The 26,501-nt window shown below is 37.1% G+C and overlaps 1 protein-coding gene across 3 annotated transcripts in view; it reads right to left on the bottom strand.

Moving 5' to 3' along the window:
* Positions 1 to 1,188: 1,188 nt before the first annotated feature.
* TNC (tenascin C) overlaps positions 1,189 to 26,501 on the bottom strand; it is a 146,767-nt gene continuing 121,454 nt past the window's right edge. For all 3 annotated transcript variants that reach the window (XM_063432313.1, XM_063432314.1, XM_063432315.1), the window contains 4 exons: positions 15,390 to 15,486; positions 11,811 to 11,972; positions 9,208 to 9,371; positions 1,189 to 1,889 (listed from right to left, as the gene is read on the bottom strand). In XM_063432313.1, coding sequence (XP_063288383.1) covers positions 1,779 to 1,889; positions 9,208 to 9,371; positions 11,811 to 11,972; positions 15,390 to 15,486 — 534 coding nt within the window. In that variant the 3' untranslated portion in view covers positions 1,189 to 1,778. The remainder of the gene's footprint in view (positions 1,890 to 9,207; positions 9,372 to 11,810; positions 11,973 to 15,389; positions 15,487 to 26,501) is intronic.

Here is a 26,501-nt window from a genome sequence, read left to right as displayed (position 1 = left end):
TTCCCAAGTCAACAATGCTTCCAGTTTGGTTATTTCACCCTAAATTCCAGACAATTCCCTCTTTAGTGAATACACCTCATATGTCTAGCTGTTACTCAGATCCACATACATCATGCTATTTAATTTCTCTTGTGCTAGATTGTTAGAGGAAACCAATAAAAATAATTGTAATTTGTCCCAATTGCTAGCTCACTACTCAAGGTTAAGATTGTTAGGGTTATTCACTAAAGAGAGAATTATCAGAAATTAAAAGAGAAAATGAGAATTTCACCTTTGAGTTCAAATAGTTGAATCGGATAAATTTTCCATGTCAGCTATGTTTTCAGTTCAGATATCTTGGCATATCACACTTTAGTGAATATCTCTATATATTTTTTTTAATTAATTATCAAATTTTCATGCATAATCATTTCTGTGCTACTAGCATTGTAAACTGTATCACACATTTGTATCCCAATACCCCTGTGTTTAAGTTTAAATAGCATGCCTCTAAAACTGTCCCACTTTTGTCAGGCCAGTCCCAATTTTGGTGAAATCTCTCACCATTCCACATTAGTTCCCTGGTGCCCTGCATTTGCTGAGGAGACTAGGGAACTGTCCATGGGCAATACAGCATGAGCGTTTAATTGAAAATTCTCATGCTGTGCAGCAGGCACTAGGACTATGTAGGGAGTACAACAGCAGTGCTCCCTGCTTGGTCATGATGGCAGGGGGCTGGCCAGGCAGCCTGTCAAGTGGTGGACCTGCCCCTTTTCCAGGCTGACCTACCCCATTTTCAAATGAGAGAGTCTCTATTCTGATGACCCCACCCACTGTGGACATTGCTATAAACTTGGCTCAAATCATTGTCGATGTCCACTCATAAACTCCACCCACTAGTCCCGAAATAGTAAACTGAGAGGTATAAAATAGAAAGTGTGCAACATATGCATTTTGAGTAAAATCTTATGCAAAAAAAGTATTTTTTAATGTCTAAATAATCTCTCTTTTGCATGTGTGTGTTAACATGGTCTAGATTTATGCAAATGTTGTGTATTTGTTTTCTAGCTTCAGGATTTATGGAATCTACCTCATGTTAAGACTGTGTGGAGGTGCACTAATTCATCTCATGATTCATTGTTTGCATCATATTTAAGCTAAGGATCTAGTGGTAATATTCACAATGAAATGCAGTCTTTTTGGAAAAGGTTTCATAATTTAAATATTGATATAGTGATATTTATTGATTATCATCCAACATTGTATTCAATTTTAATCATACCAACCAAACGCCATCTACATTAAAAAAATGTTGTTTTTTTATACATTATACAAATGTAATGTATTGTTATATAAAAAACCTTCCTAATGCACCAAATACATCAAAAACACTTACAAAATAATATACAATATCTTGGTTTAAAATATGACAGTATCTAAAACTATCAATGTACACAAATTCCCTTATTCAATCAAAATTTGTACCCATCCTTTCTGCCTGCCTCACACATGGAGGATGAAATAGGCACAGATAGCTGCATTAGAATGTCTTTGGTCTTGTTTGGGCCACAGAGAATAAAAGCTGCTTGGCAGAAATGCAGCTGTTAATATGCTGGAAACATGTGTACAAATGCATCTAAGCAAGGCCTCCAAGCAAAGAAGTTCTTAAGACACTGTCATTTTCATAGGGCAATTATTTTTAGTGGAACAAAGTTTTGTGTTAGGGCCGATGTGCTGACTGTTATCACCATCAGCATGTACACCTTTCCTAGAGCTTCTCGTTATTGTAAAGCAAAGGTCTATGCTCTCTTCCTTCTCCCTTCAAGATTTCGAAAACTGATTGGTCTTAATTTCATTTCTGCAAACTGAATGGAATATTCATGTCCCTTCCAGTGGAACCAGTTGACTCCCTGAAAAATAGAACAAGTTTGGGTATTCGAAATTTTCAAGACTACAGGGTTATACGATTTCAGTGCATTTTCTTACAAGATGTTAAATTGAGAATAAAAAAGTAGGGAGGTTTATATTAAACTTTAATCAGCAATGACAACATTTGCTATACATAAAAAAATCTTAAAAGACATTTCAGACACCAAAACAAATTTAATAAATTTTAGAGCGATTAGCCTAGTATTTCCTATATTGGTGAATGCTCCATTTTTCATGTCTAAAATGCTTCATGTCCCTCGGCGCTGGGTCCACTCATGCTCCTCACCCGCCAACGTCAGTGGGGGAGACCTAATGCGCGTTCATGGCAATGGCCTCGCACGCGCATTAGACCTCCCATAGGAAAGCATTATTCAATGCTTTCCTATGGGTATTCTGGCGACACTGGAGGTCAGGGCCGGTGCTAGGATTTTTAGTTACACAGGCGAAGATGCATTTTGGCGCCCCCAACCCTCATTAAAAAAAAAAATGCATCTTCACCTGTGTGTCTTTCCTCCCAAGCCACAGGCACACATGCATCATTTTTCAGTCACACAGTCAAAGTCATACAGGTACACTGTCATACAAAGACAGAAATAATCATACAGAGACATACAGACACATACAGTCAGAGACATACAAGCAGAGACATACATGCATACAGAGACATGCAGGCATATAAAGACATGCATGCATACAGAGGCATACCGTCATACAGACACATACATACAGACAGGCATACAGAAACATACATACAAAGACATTCAGGCACATACATACAGACATACAGGCATAAAGAAACATACATACAGAAACATACAGGCATGCAGACACATACATACATACATACAGGCATACAAAGACATACACACATACAGATACATGCATGCATACAGAGACATAACGTCATACAGACACATACATATAGACAGGCATACAGACACATACATACATACAGAGGCATACCGTCATACAGACACATACATACATACAGAGGCATACCGTCATACAGACACATACATACATACAGAAACATGCATACAAAGACATACAGGCATACAGAGACACACAGACACACACATACAGAGACATAAAGGCATACAGTTACATACATGCATACAGAGACATATATACAGACATTCAGAGACAAACATACATCCAGTTACATACAGGCATACAGAGACATACAGAAACATACGTACAAGACATACAGGCATACGGACACATACATACATACAGAGGCATACCGTCATACAGATACATACATACAGACAGGCATGCAGAAAAATACATACTCACACACACACACAAACTCACAGACACATACTCGAACACACACACACTGACAGACACACATACTCACATGCGCACACACACACTGACATACTCACACCGACAGACACACTCACACACAAACTCATAGACACACTTACACACACACTGACACACACATACTGACAGACACACACACACTCTCACTCACACACACACACACACACACACTGACAGACACACACAAACTCACAGACACACATACACACTGACATACACACTCACACACACCGACAGACACACTCACTCACACACAAACTTACACACACACTGACAGACACACACACTGACAGACACACACACACTCACTCACACACATACACACTCACACTCACATGCACACACACAGTAATTAATAAAGTAATTAACAATAAATTAAATTTAAATTTCCCATCCAGCCTCCCTACCTGGAGTGCTGGCGTGGGTCTTTCATTGGTGGTCCAGTGGGGCTGCTGGGAGGCGTGCGGCTGACTGGATTAGGAGGCGGCGAGGGAGCTCTCTGATCTCTCTGACCGGCTCCCTCGCAGGCGGTTTTCTGATGCCGCGGGAGCCGGAATATGACGTCATATTCCGGCTCCCGCGGCATCAGCAAAAGGCGCGCGAGGGAGCCGGTCAGAGAAATCAGAGAGCTCCCTCGCCGCCTCCTAATCCAGTCAGCCGCACGCCTCCCAGCAGCTCCGGGGATCCAGGAGGTGACCAGGCAGGAGGGAGCACTTCCCTCCTGCCAGTCACTGGAATTTTGCGCCCCCAGAGCCGGTGCGCCCTAAGGCGGGCCTGTGCCGCCTTATGGACGCGCCGGCCCTGCTGGAGGTCCTCATGCATAGTGTAAGGGCGTTCAGCGTTGTTTAAAACACTTTTTGTGTTCTAAGAACACGGAAGTCCCTCTAGTGGCTGTCTGATAGACAGCCACTAGACAATGACTTAACCCTGCAAGGTAATTATTGCAGTTTATAAAAACTGCAATAATTACACTTGCAGGGTTAAGGGTGGTGGGAGTTGGCACCTAGACCACTCCAGTGGGCAGAAGTGGTCTTGGTGCCTGGAGTGTCTCTTTAATCAATCTAAGGATAAAAAGGGTTATGCAAACAAAAAGTATAACTTGAAGAAAGGGAGCATTTTTCTTGATAAAATCTTGTCACCCATTGTGACTTACCATCATATATCAGAGACACAAAACAAATGTTACACTGGTTAAAGAACCTAAGGGTACCAGAAGAAGCCATCTTATGCCTGGATGTAGAGGCATTATATAGCTCCATCCCCCACAAATTGGGGATTAAGAGTGCTTGATTCACTCTTTAGAAAACAATTAATGCCCCACCAGTATACATAGACTTTATCTCTGATATCCTTAAATTTATCTTGACCAATGATGTCTTTTTATTTAATGGTAAAGTATACCAACAAATTAGGGGGACTGCCATGGGGACTTCATGCAGGCTGGTCCAACATGATAACTACATTAAAAAGATTTTGGCCAATACTCACTTTTGATCCCCATATTAAGAAGTTTATTACACCATTCCATTCAGTGACAGCACACAGGGGCAGAAATTTGAAAGACATGCTACTCCCTAGCTATTTGGCCCCCTTAAATAACCCCTCAAACAATATCTACCCAAAGGTACATACAAGTGTGGCCACTGTAGTGCATGTCCCCATATTTCTAAACAGACCAAGTCTTTTACAGACAGCAGTGATTCTGAGGAATTCTTAACAAAATCTTCCTTTAACCCCTTAACCCCTTAAGGACACATGACATGTGTGACATGTCATGATTCCCTTTTATTCCAGAAGTTTGGTCCTTAAGGGGTTAAGGACCAAACTTCTGGAATAAAAGGGAATCATGACATGTCACACATGTCATGTGTCCTTAAGGGGTTAACTGCCATACTGAAGGGCTAGTACCTCATGTTATGTTCATGTGGTTTGAAGGACATAAAACAAAACGTTTCGCCCCTTCAAGCTTCGCATAAGAGAACATGTTAACTCCGTAAGGAGACTATTGGAGACACCAATTTCACGACATCTAAAAACTCACCATTCTAATTCTGCTACTAAAATTAGATTCATGGGTATTGAATCAGTCCCCCAAAATCCACGTATAGGAAATTGGGACCGAAAACTACTGCAGAGAGGATTTACAAACTAAATACGTTATCCCCGGCAGGGTTACATGAGGGATTCTCTTTTTCAGCATTTTTGTAATACTCTCTTCATTAACCCCTTAACCCCTTAACGCTGTTACGGCGTTCTATGCCGTCCCGGCTTTAAAGGGCTTTAAAGCCGTTGCGGCGGCATAGAACGCCGTAATGGCTGAAGCCCCCAGGAGGTGAGATGTACTCACCTCCGCCGCGATCATCTTCTGGAGGGCTGCCTGACAGCCCAGGCAGCCCTCCCCGGCAAATGAGGCCCCCGGGGGCCATGTGATCGCTCTCAAAGAGTGATCACATGGCCCCCTATAGCTGGCTGTGGATCTGCCAGCAGGGGGACTGTCTGAAATATCAGACAGTCCCCCTACTGTTAGGTAGTGTAAAAAAAAAAATAGACAAGTGTAAAATGAAATTAAAAGTATTTTTATATATATAATATATGTATATATTATATATATAATATATATATATATATATATATATATATATATATTATATATATGTAACGTCATACAAAGTGTATTTTGATATTAATATTAGTATATATATATATATATATATATATATATATATATACATACGTATAATTACAATAATAAATAAATAAAATAATAAAATAAATAAATAAAATATTGAAACAAAATTTCATATAAATTATATATTCATATGTAATTTCATTCTAACTGTATTTTGTTATTAATATATATATATTGTTAACAAAATACACTTAGAATGACATTCTATATATATCTATCTATATATAAAATACAAATAACCGCATATATATATATATATATATATATATATATATATATATAGATAAATACATATAATTACATAAAAGATTACATTAGTATACACGTAGAATTTAAATACCTATAAATGCATATATATTAAAATTCTACATGTATATTTAAATAATCTTTTAACATAATTATGTGATTTTATTAATTAAAATGTGATTGACATGCCTGAAAACACAGGGAGAAAGTGCAGAGAATTTAATTCACAAGCACTATATTTGACCCTGTAACTCTCCAAGACACCATAAAACCTGTACATAGGGGGTACTGTTTTACTTGGGAGACTTCGCTGAACTCAAATATTAGTGTTTCAAACTGGTAAATTGTATTACAACGATGATATTTTAAGTAAAAGTTAAGTTTTTTGCATTTTTTACATTTTATGGACTATATTATTGTTGTAATATGTTTTACTGTTTTAAAACACTAATATTTGTGTTTAGTGAAGTCTCCCGAGAATAACAGTACCACCCAAGTGCAGGTTTTATGGTGTTTTGGAAAGTTAGAGAGTCACATATAAGGCTTACATTTCATTTTTGTGACATTGAAATTTGCCAGATTGGTTATGTTGAGAGCGTATGGTAGCCCAGGAATGAGAATTACCCCCATGATAGCATACCATTTGCAAAAGTAGACAACCCGAGGTATTGCAAGTGGGGTATGTCCAGTCTTTCTTAGTAGCCACTTAGTCACAAACACTGGCCAAATATTTAAAAAATATATAGTTTTTTGCTTTTTTCACACAAAAACAAATATGAACGCTAACTTTGGCCAGTGTTTGTGACTAAGTGGCTACTAAAAAAGACTAAACATACCCCACTTTTAATACCTTGGCTTGTCTACTTTTTCAAATGGTATGCCATTATTGGGGTAATTCTCATTGCTGGGCTACCACACCATCTCAATGTAACATTACTAATCTGGCAAATTTCAATTTGAAAATTAAATGTTCTATATTTGACCCTGTAACTTTCCAAAACACCATAAAACCCGTTAATGGGGGGTACTGTTGTACTCGTGAGACATCGCTGATTACAAACAGTATTATGACATTTACAGCTAAAATGTGAGGCGGAACTACAATTCTTTTAAAAAATGTAAAATTTCTCACAGTTTTTTTATTTTATTCATTATAAATTATGTTTCATATATACATGTTTGATATGAAATGAAAGCCCTGTTTCTCCTGAACAAAATGATATATAATAAGTGTGGGTGCATTTAATATGAAAGAGGTGAATTACGGTTGAACAGACATATAGCGCAAATTCCAGTTTTTGTTTATGTTTTGTTTTGATCAGAATGTGTACTATTGACTCCGTCCTGAAGGGGTTAAGACCGCAGCCAAATGTACAAGTTGTGATCAAAACAAATGTAAACAAAACCTGGCATTTGCACTATATGTCTGTCCAACCGTATACAGGGCTTTCGTTTAACATAGAGCCATCACGCCCACCTGAGGCATGATTGTGCCCCAACTCTGTCCCTCTTGGCTGTACAGCTCACGTAACAGCCTGTTATGAAACAAACGCCCATACTGGATGATGTGTTCGGCCCCACCTGGCTCCACTCTATAGGACAGGACGGGGCAGACCCGGTTAAAAAAATAATAATGATGATAACAGTTATTTGTGTGGCGCCCTTCTCCCAGTGGGACTCGGGGCACTCTTCAGCGCGTGCTGTTGGAGCTGGCCAGGTTGGCAGCTGAGTAGTAGTGTAAGTTATTGTTGCCCCATTGATGGTGCATGATTTTGATATGTAAAATATGTGACGACATGCCACGCCTCCGGTAGACTGCAGAATAGTCTAGACACTTCGCCTATCGGAACCTCCCACATTGAACAGCTGATGGCTATATCTCATCAGCAATAGGTATTTAAATGGAACATTAAGCCGCTCATGTTCACAGGCTCCTGATGACAGCGTTTTGAACCTGAGCGTTTTCTTTTTCTTTAATCACTACACTTGGTAGCACTTTTTAATTTTTGTTACCACTATGGTTATTGATTTTTAGGTGTTTCCTTATTTATTTATAACTTTAGTAGGGAGAGTTGGTTCAGGTAGACACTAGTGGTCAGACCACAGTGTCGAGGTAACTCTTAGGGTGAATTGAGAGATTTATTTTTTCTTTGAGGCTTTTCATATGTGTTTATACCAGATTATCTGGTACCTTTTTCTCTATGGACCCTGTGCCTTTTCTCTCTCCCTAACCTCGTTTACACTACCCTCCCGTCTGTCGGACACTAGGGGAACTGGAACTTACATTCAATTTAGTACTCCATATAATGGATCCCCTGGGTTATACTTTTTGTTTGCAAATCCCTTTTTATCCTTAGATTGATTAAAGTTAGGGCCCTCTTCCTCATTTCATATACTAGTAGAGCTCTCCTGATGTTAGTTTCCACTTGTAAGATTCTATACATCACTCTCTTCTATTTCCTGCATATTTTGGAGGGTTACCCCATTATTGGAGCTCCCTATTAGGTGGTTACAGTGGTGCATCTCACAAGCCCTTCATGGGCTTCTGACCTGCACTCTGTTTACTTTATTTCTCCATTTTGTGTTATAACACAAATGCCATTCATTAACTGGTGTAACTTTGCAGTAACACAATTAGTTAAAATCTACGCAATGTCCAGTCTTTTGGAACCTGCATTAAATTATATGGCCATTAAAGGGCCCTGGAGTTGCCCAGTATCCTTGGCCCTATATTAAATTATATGCAGCCCCTGGATCACACGTTAGATGCCTTGTTTCCTGGGCTCTGTTAGGTTAAACTCATTTGAATAACCAATTTCTCTACATAGCATTTAGTGGCCTCTAACTGGTCAAGAGTCGCTTTCAACCTCACACTTACTATTTGAAATAAAGAGTGGGTATTTTCCTTTCATGTTAAATATGAAATTGATAACTGACTAAAGAAGAATTATTTTGTAAAATCTCTTTAGTTGTTCTTAAATATACTAAATACACAAATAGTTAAAGGTGTCGTTTTATATGAACAACGTTCTTACCTGACTGTGATTGTTGTCACCATATCTTCCCATAAGGTTTACTCTGTGACAATTTTTGTACCAAAAAGCCCCTCTATAGGACAGAGCACAGTTAGTTATAGCAGAATCATTGTCTTTGTCGTATGTGGAAAATCGATGTCCATTGTGGTAGCTCATAGAATCTCCTGTAGTGACAAGAAATCAAGAATAATTATCACCAATTAGAGTTTAGTCTAATGAACTGAAAAGCTTTTAACAATTCTTAAAGTGACACTATAAGTACAGAGAACACTTCATTTCATTGAAGTGGTCTGGGTGCAATGTCACTGTCTGCTAAACTGCAATAATTGCATTGCAGGGTTAAAACTAAGTCTAGTGGCTGTCACTTCCTGCTTGTTAGGCGAATTTTGATCGCTTGACTGATGCGGGAAATCCTCACGCTCCACATGAGGACATCCACCATCTGTAAAATCTCCATAGGAAAGCATTAAGCATTAAGCATCACTGCTTACCTATGGGAGGGCCTAATGCACTCGCTTGCATTAGCAACCCCTGTTGTGTGAGATCAGAGGAGGCTGAGTGCCAACCTGGCACCGAGGGAGATTACAGCTGGAATTAACCATTACAGTGTGGAGGTGGCATGACGGAGAATGGTGATGGCTTTGTATTCGTAGCACTATAGTATCTCTTTAATGGTTACCTTTAGTTTGCTATATACTTGGAAGTTTGCTATATACTTTAGAGTATGGAAAATAGGTAGGCCTGAGAAGTACAAGCTCTACAAGTGGGATTTTATGTGTCGAAGGTGAAATGTAGTTTTGTTGTAACTAGTTCTCATTTTTTTACAGTTGCATTTTGTACATGGCCTGAAGTCTCTAAAAGCTGCTATAGCTCAGCTGCTTACTAAATTGGGCATGGGGACCCAGACCACAATATTTTTTAACTGCCTTATAGCAGAACTTAAGAAACTTCACAAGAATCTTAGGTAGGTCCAAGATTAGTCTTCCTTGAAGAGGAACTGTGACAGAAGAAATTGTGGCTGGCCGGTATTGATTCCCACATGGATGATTATGCCTTGCATTTGGCATACATATATCACCAGATTGATTGATTTTTAGAAAGCTCCTAGGGTTCTATCATGAAAGGCATTTACTAACTTTCTACAAAGGGACAGTATTTGTTGTCTACTACAGCACTCTGTTAAAGTAGATATAATGCAGAAGGCCCACTCTACTGCAGATTTTATTTGAAGTACATGAGATCTAATTCTATAAAGATCTTTCTTGGGAGACTGTGGAACAATGTTGGGTCTTGTGCCTTGGCTGTGTGTTTGGAGTAATTATCACGCTGGAATACCCATCCACAACCCATTTTCAATGCCCTGGCTGAGGTAGGGAGGTTTTTACCAAAGATTTGAGTGTACATGGCCCATTGATGCGGTGCAGTTGTCCTGTCCCCTTAGCAGAAAAACACCCCAAAGCATAATGTTTCCACCTCCATGTTTGATGGTGGGGATGGTGTTCTTAGGGTCATAGGCAGCATTCCTCCTCCTCTAAACATGGCGAGTTGAGTTGATGCCAAAGAGCTAGATTTTTTGACCACTTTCACCCAGTTCTTCTCTGAATCATTCAAATGTTCATTGGCAAACTTCACACGCGCCTGTACATGTAATTTCTTGAGCAGGGGGACTTTGCGGGCGCTGCAGGATTTCAATCCTTCATGGCGTAGTGTGTTACCAATTGCTTTCTTGGTGACTCTTGCCCCAGTTGCCTTGAGTTAATTAACACGATCTTACCGTGTAGTTCTGGACTGATACCTAACTGTTCTCATGATCATTGAAACTCCACGTGGTGAGATCTTGCATGGAGCACCAGACCAAGGGAGACTGGCAGTTATTTTGTGTTTCTTCCATTTGCAAATAATCGCACCAACTGTTGTCACCTTCTCACCAAGCTGCTTGCCAATGGTCTTGTAGCCCATTCAAGCCTTGTATAAGTCTACACTCTTGTCCCTGACATAATTGGACAGCTCTTTGGTGTTGGCCATGAGGGAGAGTTTGGAATCTGATGGTTTGCTTCTGTGGACAGGTGTCTTTTATACAAGTAACGAGCTGAGATTAGGAGCACTCCCTTTAAGAGAGTGCTCCCAATCTCAGCTTGTTACCTGTATAAAAGACACCTGTGAGCCAGAAATCTTGCTGATTGATAGGGGATCAAATACTTATTTTACTCATTGACATGCAAATCAATTTATAACTTTTTTGACATTTGTTTTTCTGGATTTATTTTTTGTTAGCAGAGGATCAAATACTTTTTTTCCCTCACTGTATCTATTCATGAAATATACACATTAATTTCAAGTTCTATATTTCTTTTTGCTTTTGGGGAGAGCAGTGTGGTGTATTTTTTATTTTATTGTATTTTACTTTACTATTGCACTGTTGTGTTTTCTCTTTGTTGTTTTTCATTGTTTTTCATTTTGTGCTACTCCTTGTACTCATCATATACACTGCTCTGTATCATAGTATTACTAATGTTTATTGTAAATTGGAAAATAAACACATTTGTACCTTAGTGCAAACAATGTTGCACATTATATTGATATTTACTAAAATAATTGCATACCTGCGGTACCACTGTAGCCTTCAACGGTCATTCTGTATCGACTTCTGGAATCTCCAACTACAAACTTGTCATAAACTGCATATGCAGTTTCATCGTTGTCTCTAAGATCTACACGTAATTCATACATTCCCTGAGAGGTTATCTTGTGTAGATTATCTAATCCTAAATAATAAATAAATTAATAAATAATTTAATTAATATATGACATTAATAAATGATGACATTCATACAGCTTAACATGTTTAAACTAGGCACTTAATCAGTTGAATACACTTAAATTAACAATCAGCAAGCACACATACACACATCACTCAGCCACCACACACACACAATACTCAGCCTTCCTCCACAAAAAGAACAAACTCCAGGCACTAGGCGGGGTTCACAATTTCCAATCTTCATTTAATGTATGTAATTTTAATTGTAGGTATACTAAAATAAAGCTTTTGTCTAAAGGAAATCCCACAATTGTCTATATAGTGTTGTATATATTTTTCTGTTTATGATTTATTTGATCTGTATTTATGAGTAATAGCACAAGTGATGTCATTGATATGAAAGGTGATCCAAAAGAAAATCTCCAGGCACTCAAGGTGTTTAGGCCACAGGCAAGTTTATTGGAATAGTAAAAAGAGCAGCAATGTTTCGACCTGTCAAGCTCCTACCTTCGTTTTTGTAACATGATATGATAGGCGATGTCACAAGTAATGTTATGTATCAGCAACGTCATGTCTGATGTAATCAGTGATGTCATTGAGATTGTCATGCTATGTTGCTAAACACTCAAGGGTTGTTTAAGCTTGGGATTTCTTTCTTTTTTACCGTTGATTAATGTATATTTGATTGGACATGGGGTGTTTGCCCTAGTTTTATCCCTTTTCCTTCTTTGTCATATTCCCTTTCCAACTGTTGTTTTTTGCCCGTTAAAATTAATTGCAAAAATTGAAATAGAATATATGTAAAAAGAATTTCAACTCTGGCATTATAGTCACTTTTTATTGTCAATTAATTGCCTTGTTTTATTGCACAAGAAATTGAAAAAAAATGTGTATCAATTTTTCAATGGAATAAAAACACAAAACTTGTAAGCATTTTTATTTGTACTATTACCAATTTAAAACACTAAAACATACATTTTACGGTTTGGGTTAAACTGAAATTTGGGTTGATTTAGTATAACTCTAAGTGTACCACCCCATCTCTCTTTTCCCCATTGGTTTCTAGATCACTATACTTATTTCACTGCTCATAATTTTTTATGCTGTTTCACAAAATACATACACCTGCAGTGAGGCTAGGCTACCAGATCCATCTTATTTTCCTGGCCATAGTAAGTAAATATTGATTGGCAGTACATAAAAAGTATGTTAACACACATGTGAAGGAATGCCCTATCACATGGTTCGGTAGTATTCATTGTCCCCTGTTTGTTTGTTCATACGAAACTTCCCTGGTTCAAATCCCGAATAAAGACCACCACGACATCTAATTAGAACGGGGAATACAAAGTATCCAGTGCGAAACCACATTGGAAACTATCACTTAAAGGCTCCTCAAGGCTCCCATTTCATGTACCGAACGCACGTGGTCAACAGAAAGGATGGTGGCCATCTTGCCTCCCGAATGCAGGCAGCGGTACATGGTCATCGAGTGGCATTTGGGAGATATAATCCACCAAATGGGAGAGCATTCGACACTGAAAAGTGTGTTCACATATTGTGCATGGTTTTTGTACAAAAACCCTCAAACTGAGACCGGCCGTTGCCACGATTCCTGAAACTATTTGGGGCATTTACCTCATAGCTGGCTGGTCAAAACTGTACCTCGATGGAAATTCCAAACCACCGAACTGATCGGAGTGCTTTTTGGATATGTAAGGCACTCAGATCAGAGCTATCCGAGAATGTGAATCTCGAGGGGTTTTCATGGTTTTAAGGGGTAATTTTGGGGTGTTTAGAAATTGTTAGATTTTTCTGTACCTGGGAGATAATTGAATTGTAAGTTTCCTGACTCAATTATTTCTCAGACACAGGGGAGGAGTTTACTGTATGTATAAATTGTGAGTGCTTGCATTAATCAGATCTACACCCAACATTCAGTCTCGACTAATGTGTGGAGAAAAAGGTGATACCAACGATATTTACTTTGATGAGTGTTGGAGCTACATTATTTGGGAAAGGGAATCTGTGGCGGCGATATATTGGCGGTCCCCCACAACACATATGCACACACACCCTCACACTTGTGCACTCAGACACAAACAGTGTATACACAGAGGGCAGCTACAGTTTATAATGCAGTTCCAATCAACCAATGTATTTTCCAGACGCACCCATTATATAATGCAGGTTATTTGACAAGAAACCAGAGTTTCAATAGAGGGTTAAATAATTTTGATTACAAGTGTAATATATATATATATATATATATATATATATATATATATATATATATATATAAAACAATGAATTTGATATACAGGAAAAACTATTGAAGAGATTATTTAATATTAATATATGTTAAACATACCTTACAATAAAAGGAATATGAATAGTCTTCCATTGCCATAGTCAGAATATTAGACACAAGGAGTCCTATTATCCTTAGCCTAGAATCTGTTTTCTCAAAAACCTACTATCACTAGCCACACCTCACCCAGACCCCCACCATCCCCAATCACTTCTGTTCCATACTAAAAAAAATACAACTTTTCTCCCAGACATCCCGTAACCAGTCTCTTCTTATCAAGACTGTGATATCATTTGTCAAATCCCACTCAACCCCCCATTTACTTCTCACACTAACGTATCTCAAGAACAAAATGATTTAACATTTTTGTAGCAACTGTCCCAGAATTCCTAGCTCAACATACAAATGAACACAAACCAACATCATGTTTCAGAGTTCATTCAGTATTTCTGAAAGCTCTATTATTATCCATTATTATTCATAAAACACTCTTTCAAATGAACACTCAATGCACCATATCCACTACAGCATGCTGGAAGTTATTTGTCTCAGTTTAGCTCAGTAATGAAGGGCTTATCTCATTGGTAGAGAGTTAACACCTGGTGCTCTCAGCCAATCAGGCAGTATAATCCATTCCTAAGTAGAAGTATTGGAGGCAGGTGCCCAGTGGACTCCAAGTAAGAAGTATTTATAATTAAATAAATATTTATAATTAAAGGTGGTGACAGAGCACTTAAATCACCATAAACATTACAGTGTACATAGTGCTTATGGTGTTTAAAGTGTTCCTTTAAGCAAATCCCTCATTTATTTCTATTTTTCAAAAATACTAGTCACTGACTGTACAATTTCATCATTTTAGGACTCAAGTCAAGAGCATGCTGTCAGGTCTGAAAGTTGAAGTCTCTGTTTGAGGATATAGCTAGGTGCCAAATAAGTTTGCATGAGACTGAACACATTTACACTCCTCAAAATTAGATGCAAATAAAAAAAATAATTATTGTGGTACATCACCTACATATCTCAAATTGGATTGTTAGGCACAACAGTAATTTTTTCTATTTCTGTTTTGTATGCATATGTATGCAATTTACAATGCTTTTGATTTACCCAAAAAGAATTCATTTGAAGGATTTCCAAAGCCTGCAGCATATGTCCTCCAATTTCTGTTGAACTCTTCAGACCCATCAGTTCTTCTCAAGAACACCTGCAATCCAATTATATCTCAAAGTTAATAAAATATTATCAAATAATAAAATCATAAAAGAATCTGAGAGGTTTGTTTAATTAGTACAAAAAAACTAGATGCAAATAACATTAAATATATAAAATAAAATTCATTAAACAGCAGGACTCTGAGACAGAATGGGGGGGGGGGGGAAGAGGACAGGTGTAATTATTGGTGCATTTCCTTTACCAAATTTTCGGCTTGTTTACACTGCAGATGTTCTGAAGGTTACATCTTAATAAATCTAGTAGTTTATTTTTTTTTATAAAAGTCCTTCAGGTTTCTTAAATGTTACACCTGCTCCTTGCAGCCACAGAAGTCCTTAAGCACAACATGTTTTATTAAACACTGTAGAAATATATAGATCCCCTTGTACACTCTGGAACTCCTACACACACTAGATCCCCTTTAGACACACAGTGCACCATCTACACACTGCATTCCTGGCCACTTCTGATGATGTCAACAGACAGTTTGTTTTTCTGAGACAAACAGCATGCAGAGTTACAGCTTCAGGCTTGAATACAGTAAGATTTTGCTATATTTATGGAGGCATGAGGGGCCCAGGGTTCCTAACCCTAAACTGATCCTTTAATCATGATCAAATAATTACGATAGATCTACTGAAATGCTTAAAAATCTATTATTAAGATACATGTATTATTCTACAAACGCATTGTTTTATGTTCTATGGTTTTGGTTTGTTATAAAACCTTGTGGCATTTATTTTTCCCCCAAAATAGTATTGCATAGAACAGAATTATTTACCAGTTGTAACCAAGGCTTGATATTCCATAGGCCACAAGTGTGTCTAACATCACTGCATAATATAAACAATCAATAAGCATAGTGACGCAGAGAATCCCGAACAGGGGGGGATGACGTAGGACGCGTGTGCGCGAGCGCTACGTAAGGGGGGTGGAGGGAGTGAAGCCCGCCGAGAGTGCCGTGGGAGTCGGATGGCGGACGGAGGAGATTTGAATGAAACACGAGATCTATGATCCAGGATTCATGATTAGCCCGGTCGTGCCTTCGACCCGAGTGGATACATGTACTGCGGGAGAAATAGAGGCGCCCTATTATTGCTGAGGTCGGGGCAGAGACCTGTGAGCATTGGACTTCTTACTCATAACTACACGCTTAAGCTGCTGGCTGTAACTTAAGGCTGATTGGCGGATGCAGTTTAAGGAAGACGGGTGAGAATTATACCAATTACAACAATTATACATATTGGTACTCAGCACTCAGCACCCGACAAAGCAATACAATATCTTGGAATTTTTTTCTTGTTTTCCCCGCTGCAGTAATTCCCCCCAGGTCTAGTTAAACGTGGGGTGGTAAAAATAATTCAACGGAAAGTGAAAGCGGAAGAAAAGTAAGACAGAGAAAGTGATATTTTAGTTTACTTTTCTTTTTTTTACATTTACATGCCTTCATAAATATAGAAGGAATTGGGAAACGGTGTATTGGAAGCGAAGGAGGGGGAAAACCCATGATTTCCCATAATTTATCCTAAAACTGAACAGTGTTAAACACCATAGCTTGGAAAAAGTAAAGAGTGCATATAAAGAACCTCCACCTATGAATGCATACTCTTAAAGGAAAAAGGGAAAAAATAAAAAAAGGAGTTATGAAGATGAAGTAGAGAGAAGGAAAACTAATTTTAATCAACCAATTATCTAAGGGTGTAACGTGATACATAATTAAAACGTCAAAACGTCACTAAAGTTGAAGAAATACGTTTACATTGACTAAACGGACTCACGCTGATATATTTTTGGTGATTTTTCTTTTTTGTTGTTTTGTTTTGTTCTTTTTTGTGCTGCACGATATCACTAAAATTACGTCAACTAGAAGAATTCAAGAATAAAAATGCCATGAAGATGAAGTAGAGAGAAGAAAAACTAATTCTAATCAATCAAACAATTATCTAAGGGCGTAACGTGATACATAAACCAAAACGTTATTAAAGCTGCAGAAACACGTTTTCGTTGACTAACTATCTCACACAAGGAATTAAGCTGATATACTTTTGGTGATTTTTTTTTTTTTCTCTCTGTGCTGCATGATATCTCTGGGATTATGTCAACCAGAAGAAATCAAGAAAATAAAGTGTCCCTTGGCAAAGATAAAGATAAAGAACATAAAGAGAAGGTTGAAAGAAAAGAGAACAAGACGGAGAAAAGACTCTCTAATTTCTTTTCCCCCCAAACAGATAGATCATTCCCAGAGAGTTCTGTGAAAGAAATTAATTTGACAGCGGGAGAGAAAAAAATATCCCAATTAGAAACATCTCAAATGGAAAACTCGATGGTTACGCCAGAATTTTTAAAAATCTGCCTAGACCAGCAACTATTAGCAATAAAACAAGAAATTCTCAGCAATAATGAGGATTTAAAAAAGGAAATTAAAGAGATAGGCCTCAGAATTAACCAAGTCGAAAGAAAAATGGATCTTATTGACTCACTAATTAAAGACCAACAGCAGCAACAGGGAGAAATAAACCAGAAAATCCAACAGCTACAATCAAAGATAAATGATCTTGAAGACAGATCAAGACAAAACAACTTAAGATTAAGGAACATCCCGGAGAGTATCACACAAGAAAAAATAAAAGCATTCTTGGATTCATACTTCCTGGAACTGGGCATTCAGAAGGATGATAATTATAAATTTCTAGAGAGATATCATAGAATTCCAAAACCTAAAAATCTCCCAATGGAAGCTCCCAGAGATATTATGGTTTGCTGCAACTCATACTTATTTAGAGAAGAAATAAGAAAAACCTCAAGGCAAGGCAGTAAAAAAGAAGAATATGCGAACATAAAAGTTTTCCCAGACTTATCATATGAAACGAGGAAGAAAAGGCGATCATTCGCTTCGGTTCTGGAGACACTAAGGAAAAATGATGTTAGACACTTCTGGGCTTTCCCAGCAAAATTAATTATCACTCATGAAGCAAAAACTCTGGTATTTGCCAACTCAGATTTAGCCAGGAAATGGCTACAGGAGGTCCACATGCAAAATTAATCAATAAGTTTGGACATGCCAGCGGATCGACTAAGGGATGAATTTTTTTTTTTTTTTTTTTTATTTTTTTTCTCTCTCTCCTCTGATGTAAATATAATAACCAGATATACTATACTGTAAATGGCTGACAAGGTATTGATCTGATCGGGTTACTTACAGCTTATAAAGGCGTATAATCTAGCAGTTGGTACATGGGAAATTGCAATATCTATACTGAAAATTGTTTACATAATTTATATAATTTTTACATAACAGGGGAATAGGTTATGGTATATATAAATGACACTCACGTGAAAGTATATCCTCTCAGAGGAGAACGAGATTACCCACAGATAATGATAGATATGGACACTTTTGGGTGTAATTTGATTAGTTAAATTGATAGGAATCCTCTGTATGATAGAACACTGCTTCAAAATAATCTCTAAAGCACAAATATTGAAATCACTAATATAAACTTACTAGGTAGTAGTGAAGAGTAGGAGAATGTACACATATCTTTTTTTTTTTTTTGTGTTTACTGTATTTTTGGGGGTAAATTTAAGGGTTAAATTGGCTATCTGGTCCACAAGATATTGTATGGATAACACTTTAGACTGTAAAGACAGATTTTAGTAATATAAAACTGTTATAAAGAAATTGATATAATCACACTTAAAGGCACTTTTGGCCAAAGGGAAATGGGATAATATATATATAAGTACATTTATTGGAGTAAATTGAATAGTAAGATGAATACACGAGATGTTATTGGTCTAGAGTAATTTTTAGACCATAAGGAAAGTACGATGTATTATAGGAAATTGAATTATATTGAAAGTAGTTTTCACAACGTGGTTTATGATTGATATGTACATAAAAGTTTTTTTTTTTTTTTTTTTTTTTTTTTTTCTCTCTTCCCTTCTCCTTCCCGCTGGGTATATATGGACACCAGCGGCACTCTCGGGGAGGGTTTTCTCATGCTCCCCCAAGTAACTCCATATTTCGTTGTGGAGTTGTGGATGTATTCCCAGAGTTCTGGGATGCATTTTCTGTCTTCCACTAAGTGGGAGTGGAGACGGAATTTTTTACAAAAAATGTGGGTATGTGTGGCCTTATGTTCGACTTACATGAGGTCATATGAATGTAATTGTTATGTGTTTTCCTCCCCCCCCTCTTTTTCTTTTCTTTTTCTCTCCCTCCCGCCGGGGGGTACGGTCTCGAGTTTCAAAGGCTTAGACTATGGTTAAGTTTATGACGCTGAATGTACAGGGCCTGAATAACCCAACTAAAAGAGCCATGGTGTATCAATATATTAAAAAGGAAGGTGCAAAAGTTGTATTACTACAAGAAACTCATTGGCTAAGGAAAGATATAAAACGTTTCATCCCCAAAAATTTTAAAATCCAAATCTGCTCATCATTAGAGGATAAAAAGAAATGTGGAGTAGCTTTACTAGCGACAGATGATTTAGATATTCAAGTCACATACCAGGATATAGATAAAAATGGCAGGTTCATCTTAGCCATATGTAAAGTACAGGATGAAGAATTCACTATTGTAAACATCTATGCTCCTAATACTAATTCAGTTCAGTTTATACAAATGGTGCTGAGTAAATTAGAAAAAATTAAAAAGGGTAAAATCATTATAGGAGGAGATTTTAATTGTATTCTGGATGGCACGTTGGATAGGAACTCATTGGCAGGGGTAACGCAAGATAAAAGGGGAAAGAAATCCTCAATGCAATTTTCAATGTTGATAAATAACTATGAATTATTAGATCTTTGGAGGATAAACCATCCATCAGAAAAAGACTATACCTGCTTTTCGAAAGCACACTGTACCTATTCTAGACTAGATCTGTTTTTGGGTTCGTTAGAGGTCTCATACAAGACTAAAAAGGTTCTGATTCATGACGTAACCTGGTCAGATCATAACCCAGTAATACTTGATCTCACTATCTCACCAGATATTAAAATTAGAAATAGTTGGAGACTAAATGAATTCCTTCTTAGGGAGGCTCAAGATATAAATACCATAAAAGAATTAACAAACAATTTTTTTGAGGAGAATAAGAATAAAGGAACTTCAGATGCCATAGTTTGGTGTACATATAAGGCCGTGCTGAGGGGACAGTTTATTAAATTAGGTACAATCAAGAAAAAACAAAAAGAAGCTTCCCTGACAGAATTATATGTGTCTCTCTATAAACTAACAAAACTTAACAAAAATAATCCAAATATAGAGATAAGTGAGAAAATAGGATTAATAAAAGATAAAATCAATAAAATTCTACTTTTACAAACCTCAAAAAAACTTGAATATCTAAAAATAAAATGGTACTATAAAGGAAATCGAGCAAATAAAATGCTCACAAATCGAGTTAAAGGTGCGAAATTAAACAAATTAATACAAAAAATTATTACAGATGATGGCATCCAATTAACGCCTGAAAATATAGGTAAAGCATTTAACTCATTTTACCAAAAATTGTATAATCTACCTGAACCCCCTTATAAACCAGAAACATACTTTCAAAATAAAACCCTAAAAAAATTATCAAGGGAACAACTGAATTCTATTAATGAACCCTTTTCAAAACTAGAAATAATAAATGCAATAGAGTCTTTAAAAAAAAAAAAAACCCCGGGGCCGGACGGCTTTCCAAATATATTTTACCAACAGTTCCAGGACGTGTTGGTAACACACCTTGAAGATCTTTTCAATAGCATAGCTAGAGAAAAAGATTTGCCCAACGAATTACTATATGCTAATATAATTCCCATACAAAAGCCAGATAAATCGACGGAATCAGTGGGGAATTATCGTCCTATATCCTTACTAAATTCCGATATAAAAATATATGCAAGTATTTTGGCAAAGAGATTACAAAGAGTACTCCCGTCCATAATCCATGGAGACCAGGTTGGATTTATGAAGGACAGACAATCAAATAATAGTATAAGGACAGTGATTGACATTTTGGAACACGTTCAAGAATCGGGCACTCCATTGCTGGCCCTGTCATTGGACGCGGAGAAGGCCTTTGACAGGGTCAGATGGGACTTCCTTTGGGAGGCATTAAAGGCCTTTGGTTTCGAAGGCTGGATTCTGAGCGCTATCATGGCCCTGTATAGCTCCCCAATGGCAAGAACAATCGGTAGGGGAATAACCTCTGAGTGGTTTAACATAAGAAATGGGACAAGACAGGGGTGTCCTCTGTCCCCGCTGCTATATTTGATATATATAGAACCCTTGATTTGTGACATCAGGTCTAATGAGAAAATAAAGGGAATAACAATAGGTCAAGAGGAACTTAAAACTTTACTTTATGCAGATGATGTCCTAATCACTATATCAGACCCTATATTATCAATAGACGAATTGTTAAAGGCGATTTATGAATTTGGGTACTATTCCAACTTTAAGTTAAATGTAGATAAGACAACTATTCTTGCCAAAAATATAAAGAAGGAAGAGAAAATATATATTAAAGCGAAATATAGTTTCGAATGGGCAAAAAAATGTATTACCTATCTAGGCATTAAGATTTCCAGTAATCCTTTTAGGATTATGGAATATAATGTTCTACCTCTAATGATGCAAATTAATAAACAACTAAAGGACTTGAGAACAGCAGAGATATCATGGACAGGTAGAATTAACATTGTAAAGTCTTATTTGGTTCCTAGATGGAGTTATATATTCCGTATGTTACCATTGAAAATGCCTAAACCATGGCTCATGATGATTCAAGCTGCTTTAGACAAATATATATGGCTGGGGAAAAAACCCAGAGTTAATAAAAAAATTCTGAATTTAAAGCCTAAATTGGGAGGGATGGGAATCCCTGATATTATGGACATATATGAAGCTTGTTCATTTGCGCATGTTATTTCCTCTATGAAAGAGAGTTCTTGTGGTGAAACATGGGAAAAAATTGAGGCTAGGAAAGCGGCAGTTCCGGACTTAACGACTTTATTCTGGAGTATAGATAAGTTTGAGAAAGATGATATGGGTATAATCCTAGCTAACCTATTGGGTCAATGGAGAATCTGGAAAAAAAGACTCAAGATTGAAGATAAAATTATCATTGATCTACCACTGCACGTATTGGCCAGTAATATGGAGGATTTAAATCTAGAGCCATGGTTAAGCAAAGGTATTAATAGAATAGATCAGCTATTCCAACAGCAACAAATTAGACCTTTTGAGGAGATTAAACAAATTTTTTTGCTTTCTTATAGAGAAAGTTTTGCGTATTTAAGGATAAAACATTTTCTAATGAGACACAGAATAACTGAGATTTCCGAGGGATTACAACTTTTTGTAGACTTGATAAACATTAGACATAATAAAAATTTAGTTTCTAAAAGCTTAAAACTTTTTAGTAAGTATAAGGCAATCCCTGAATTTCCAGCCCTAAAAGCATGGGAAAGAGACTTACAAATTATAATTACGAGAAAGGAATGGCTTAAGGCCAATAAAGCGGTACTGAAAGCTTCACATTGCCTAAACCTAACGGAAAGTCATTATAAAGTCATCAATAGATGGCATTATGTTCCAACTAAATTAACAAAAATATATCCAGGATCTCAATATCTCTGCTGGCGTTGCGCTTCATTGAGAGCAGACTACGTCCATATATGGTGGTCATGCCCGATTATATCTTCATTGTGGCAAAAGGTAGCGAAATTCTGCAGGGAAGTAATAGAGGTAGATCTTGATTACACCTGTAGTTCTATGATATTGCACTTGGGCTGGCCTATAATTCCAAAGGATAAAAAAGAGTTAATAATCCACATTCTCATTGAAACTAAAGCTACTCTTGCAAGATTCTGGAAAAACCCAGACTCCCCGACTTGGGAGCTGATAAAACAGCAGGTCTTGAATAACTGTAAAATGGAAATAGGGATATTAAGACAAGAACACTACTTTAATCCGAGAATTGAACAATGGCAGAAATGGATTATAAAATTAGGTAGAAGAAATGATTCTTAATTTACACTAAGATGTATATGCTATGGATCTGTGGCTGGGGGTGAACCCTGTGCATTCACCTTTAAGATACTTGTGGTTATGAGAAACCTGATTAGTAGTTAGAAGGATGTGTGTTGCCCTTCGGGTTCTTAAGACTGACTCGGGACTGACCCTCGGCGGGAGTGTGATTTTCTTTTTTTTTTCTTTTTCTTTTTTTTCCCCCTAGGTTTTGTTAATAGAGGGCCAGGGCAATAGGGAAATCTAGGGCAAGGTAGAAACATCTAAGAAAGGGACTTATAACCAAGAGGAAGGAGGAAAGGGGAATTAGAAAAGGAAAGGGCCTTAACAAATTATTACACATACTTAATACCATCTTCTTCAGAATGAAAATTGCCAAATTATGACTGAAACGTAATACGTTTCATAGAGTCTTCCCCAGTCTTTCTCTCCATGACTCTTGCAACAACACATGATGTGGGTCTTAAGGTTATGGGAAAATAAGAACGATAGACCGATAGGTATACAAATATAAGGCTCTGTAGTATAAAAGGACGGTTGGAGACAAGCATCTCTTGAACCCTGGTTATTGTGCTTCATAGCGCTTGAAAAAGTTTGTTCCCCCTAACCCTCTCCCCCTCGAATCTTGGTATAGCGAAAGGTGTGTGTGTGTGTATTGTTGTTTTATTGGGAAAAAATTGACATAGAGAGCTTGGTGCTTCTTAGTACAGGCAGATGGAGTCTGACCACCTCATTAAGATAGGCTGTGCAAGTTTACAGAAAAGAATTTTTATTCTTATAAAATGTGATTGTATTTTAATGTTAGAGCACCATGATGTGGTCATCATTGGTAATTTCAAATAAATATTTATTTATAAGTGAATCACTACATTTTACAGCATATCCATTCTTTTTAAAGGACTTTCTTCTTGTTATTTATAATCAAACAGAGAAGAGCATTTTATTGGCACCTCTCCAAAAGCATTAATAAACACTTTTATTGTCTAATACCTGACACTTAAAACTACTTCTATAATAATTTTTCTCTGAACGGTTTCTTCACTTTTTATTATTATTTTATTATTGCCACTTTTCTGCTACTACTTGTAGTAGGTCCTATTTTGCTGGTCTTATTTTGGGGTGATCTATCTGCTTATCTGTCTGGTATTTCAGTTGAAACACTGTGGTGAGTCATTAGTCACACAGTCTTGTCACCAGCCCTAAAGCTCAGATACATGCTTTTTCTAGGAGACTGAACACATACAGTGATACTCTGCAAATGATAAGTCCCTATAGAGAACTGGAACACTAATTGCTGTTAGCAACTAGTATGTTACAATACAGAAGCTTCCTGGATCATAAGAGCTGTCCAAGTTCCTTTGCAGAACACCTTACAACCCAATATACCCTTATTACCCTTAGCCAATGCATCATGTGCCTAACTAAATAAGTCTGTCTGCATAATATTGTGAAGTCATATGTCAAAACTCTGTAATCCTATGGACATAGTGAGCCCTATTATGGTTTTTAAAGAATTACACAGTGTTTTGGAGATGCATCTCTCAAGCCACAAAACCATATGTCACCAAACTAATTATACTGCAAGTGCAAACTGAGATAAAGCAACGTCTACCTAACCAGAAAAGTCTGATTAATTACATGAGCAGCTGCACCATTAAAACATAGAAGGTAGTAACCTAGTTGCAGTAAACATGCTATGTAATAATATTACCATTTGCATTTCTTAATCCCTATGTCTGGGATGTCAATAGTTAATTTAGTATGGAATTATGTAACCAGCTAAATATAGTCTTTTTGTTTCAGACTGTTTCCTCAATGCAGATATAGATTTATCACTTGTGACCTTAGACTTAAAAAAACATCAAATAATTGGAATTAGCATTTTTGTAAAATGAAAAAAAAAAGAACAAGGATTATTTTAAGGGTCTCAGGATCTGTTCTGGACCCACACCTCTTTCCCCTGCATTTGCAACAGAGTGACCACAGATTATTATTTTGAACATCATTTGGTCTCATCAGTGAGGTTTGCTAATATCCCGCACTGAGTATAGGTTCCACATCTGAATTACCCTTTTAACTTAGGGTGACTGTAAGCAAATGCATTTAAGCAAAAACAGCAAGAATGGGAAAACTGAGTTTGGGAAAAAAGTCACTAGCTTGCCTTTTAGTTTGTCCCTGATTAGATCACAAACACGTTTTTGTTTTTTTTTCTCATATGTGCCATTATAGAAAGAACCTTCCCTATTTGTTATAAGTGCAGTCCACATCTAAAATACTGTCATATTCCTTCAGTAAACAGAGATAGTTTATCCTGTAGAATTCATAAGTGAGGGAGCTATTGGTACAGTGAACATGGAGTGAATCTGTTTTATTCTTTTTACCTAGGGAGACCATAAGCAAATGCACACTAAAGCAAAACCAAGGGATACATGAATATAGAGAATGGCAAAAACCCAGTAGATTCCCTTTGGTTAATCCCTGCTCAGGTCTCAAATAACTTTTTGCTCACTTGTGGCATTACATATGCATATTAGACTGACCCCACCCATAGGGGAAGTCCAGATCTAAAAATGTCCGTCTGTGTGAGAGATATAGAATATTTTTTGTCCTTCTTTGGCTCTTGACTGTGATACTCCTTTAGAGATCGCTGTGAGACCTGAGATACACTGAAGGACAAGCTACTTAAACTGTTGTCCATTCTCATAAATTCTTGTTTTGGGGTAATTGGTATATTACTACGGTCTCGCTAAGGCAAAAGTTTTTAAGTACATTAATGGTAAAAAGGTAAAGAGTAAAAGTCTTAGTCAATCGGTAAATGAGATGATTGAGTTATTTAAAAAGAATCAGGACAAGGCAGAAATTTGAAATAATAATTTTTCTTCAATATATAGGAAAGAAGAATCAACTGCTGTAGATTTGCATATCCCTGTTACAATAGCAACAGCAAACAGGTGACTGCTTAACACAGGATAAGGTGCTTCACA

Source organism: Pelobates fuscus, chromosome 9 (genome assembly GCF_036172605.1).
Source record: "Pelobates fuscus isolate aPelFus1 chromosome 9, aPelFus1.pri, whole genome shotgun sequence".
Taxonomy (NCBI): domain Eukaryota; kingdom Metazoa; phylum Chordata; class Amphibia; order Anura; family Pelobatidae; genus Pelobates; species Pelobates fuscus.
The sequence above is the reverse complement of the archived record's forward strand: the minus strand, read 5'-3'. Positions and strand labels throughout refer to the sequence as shown.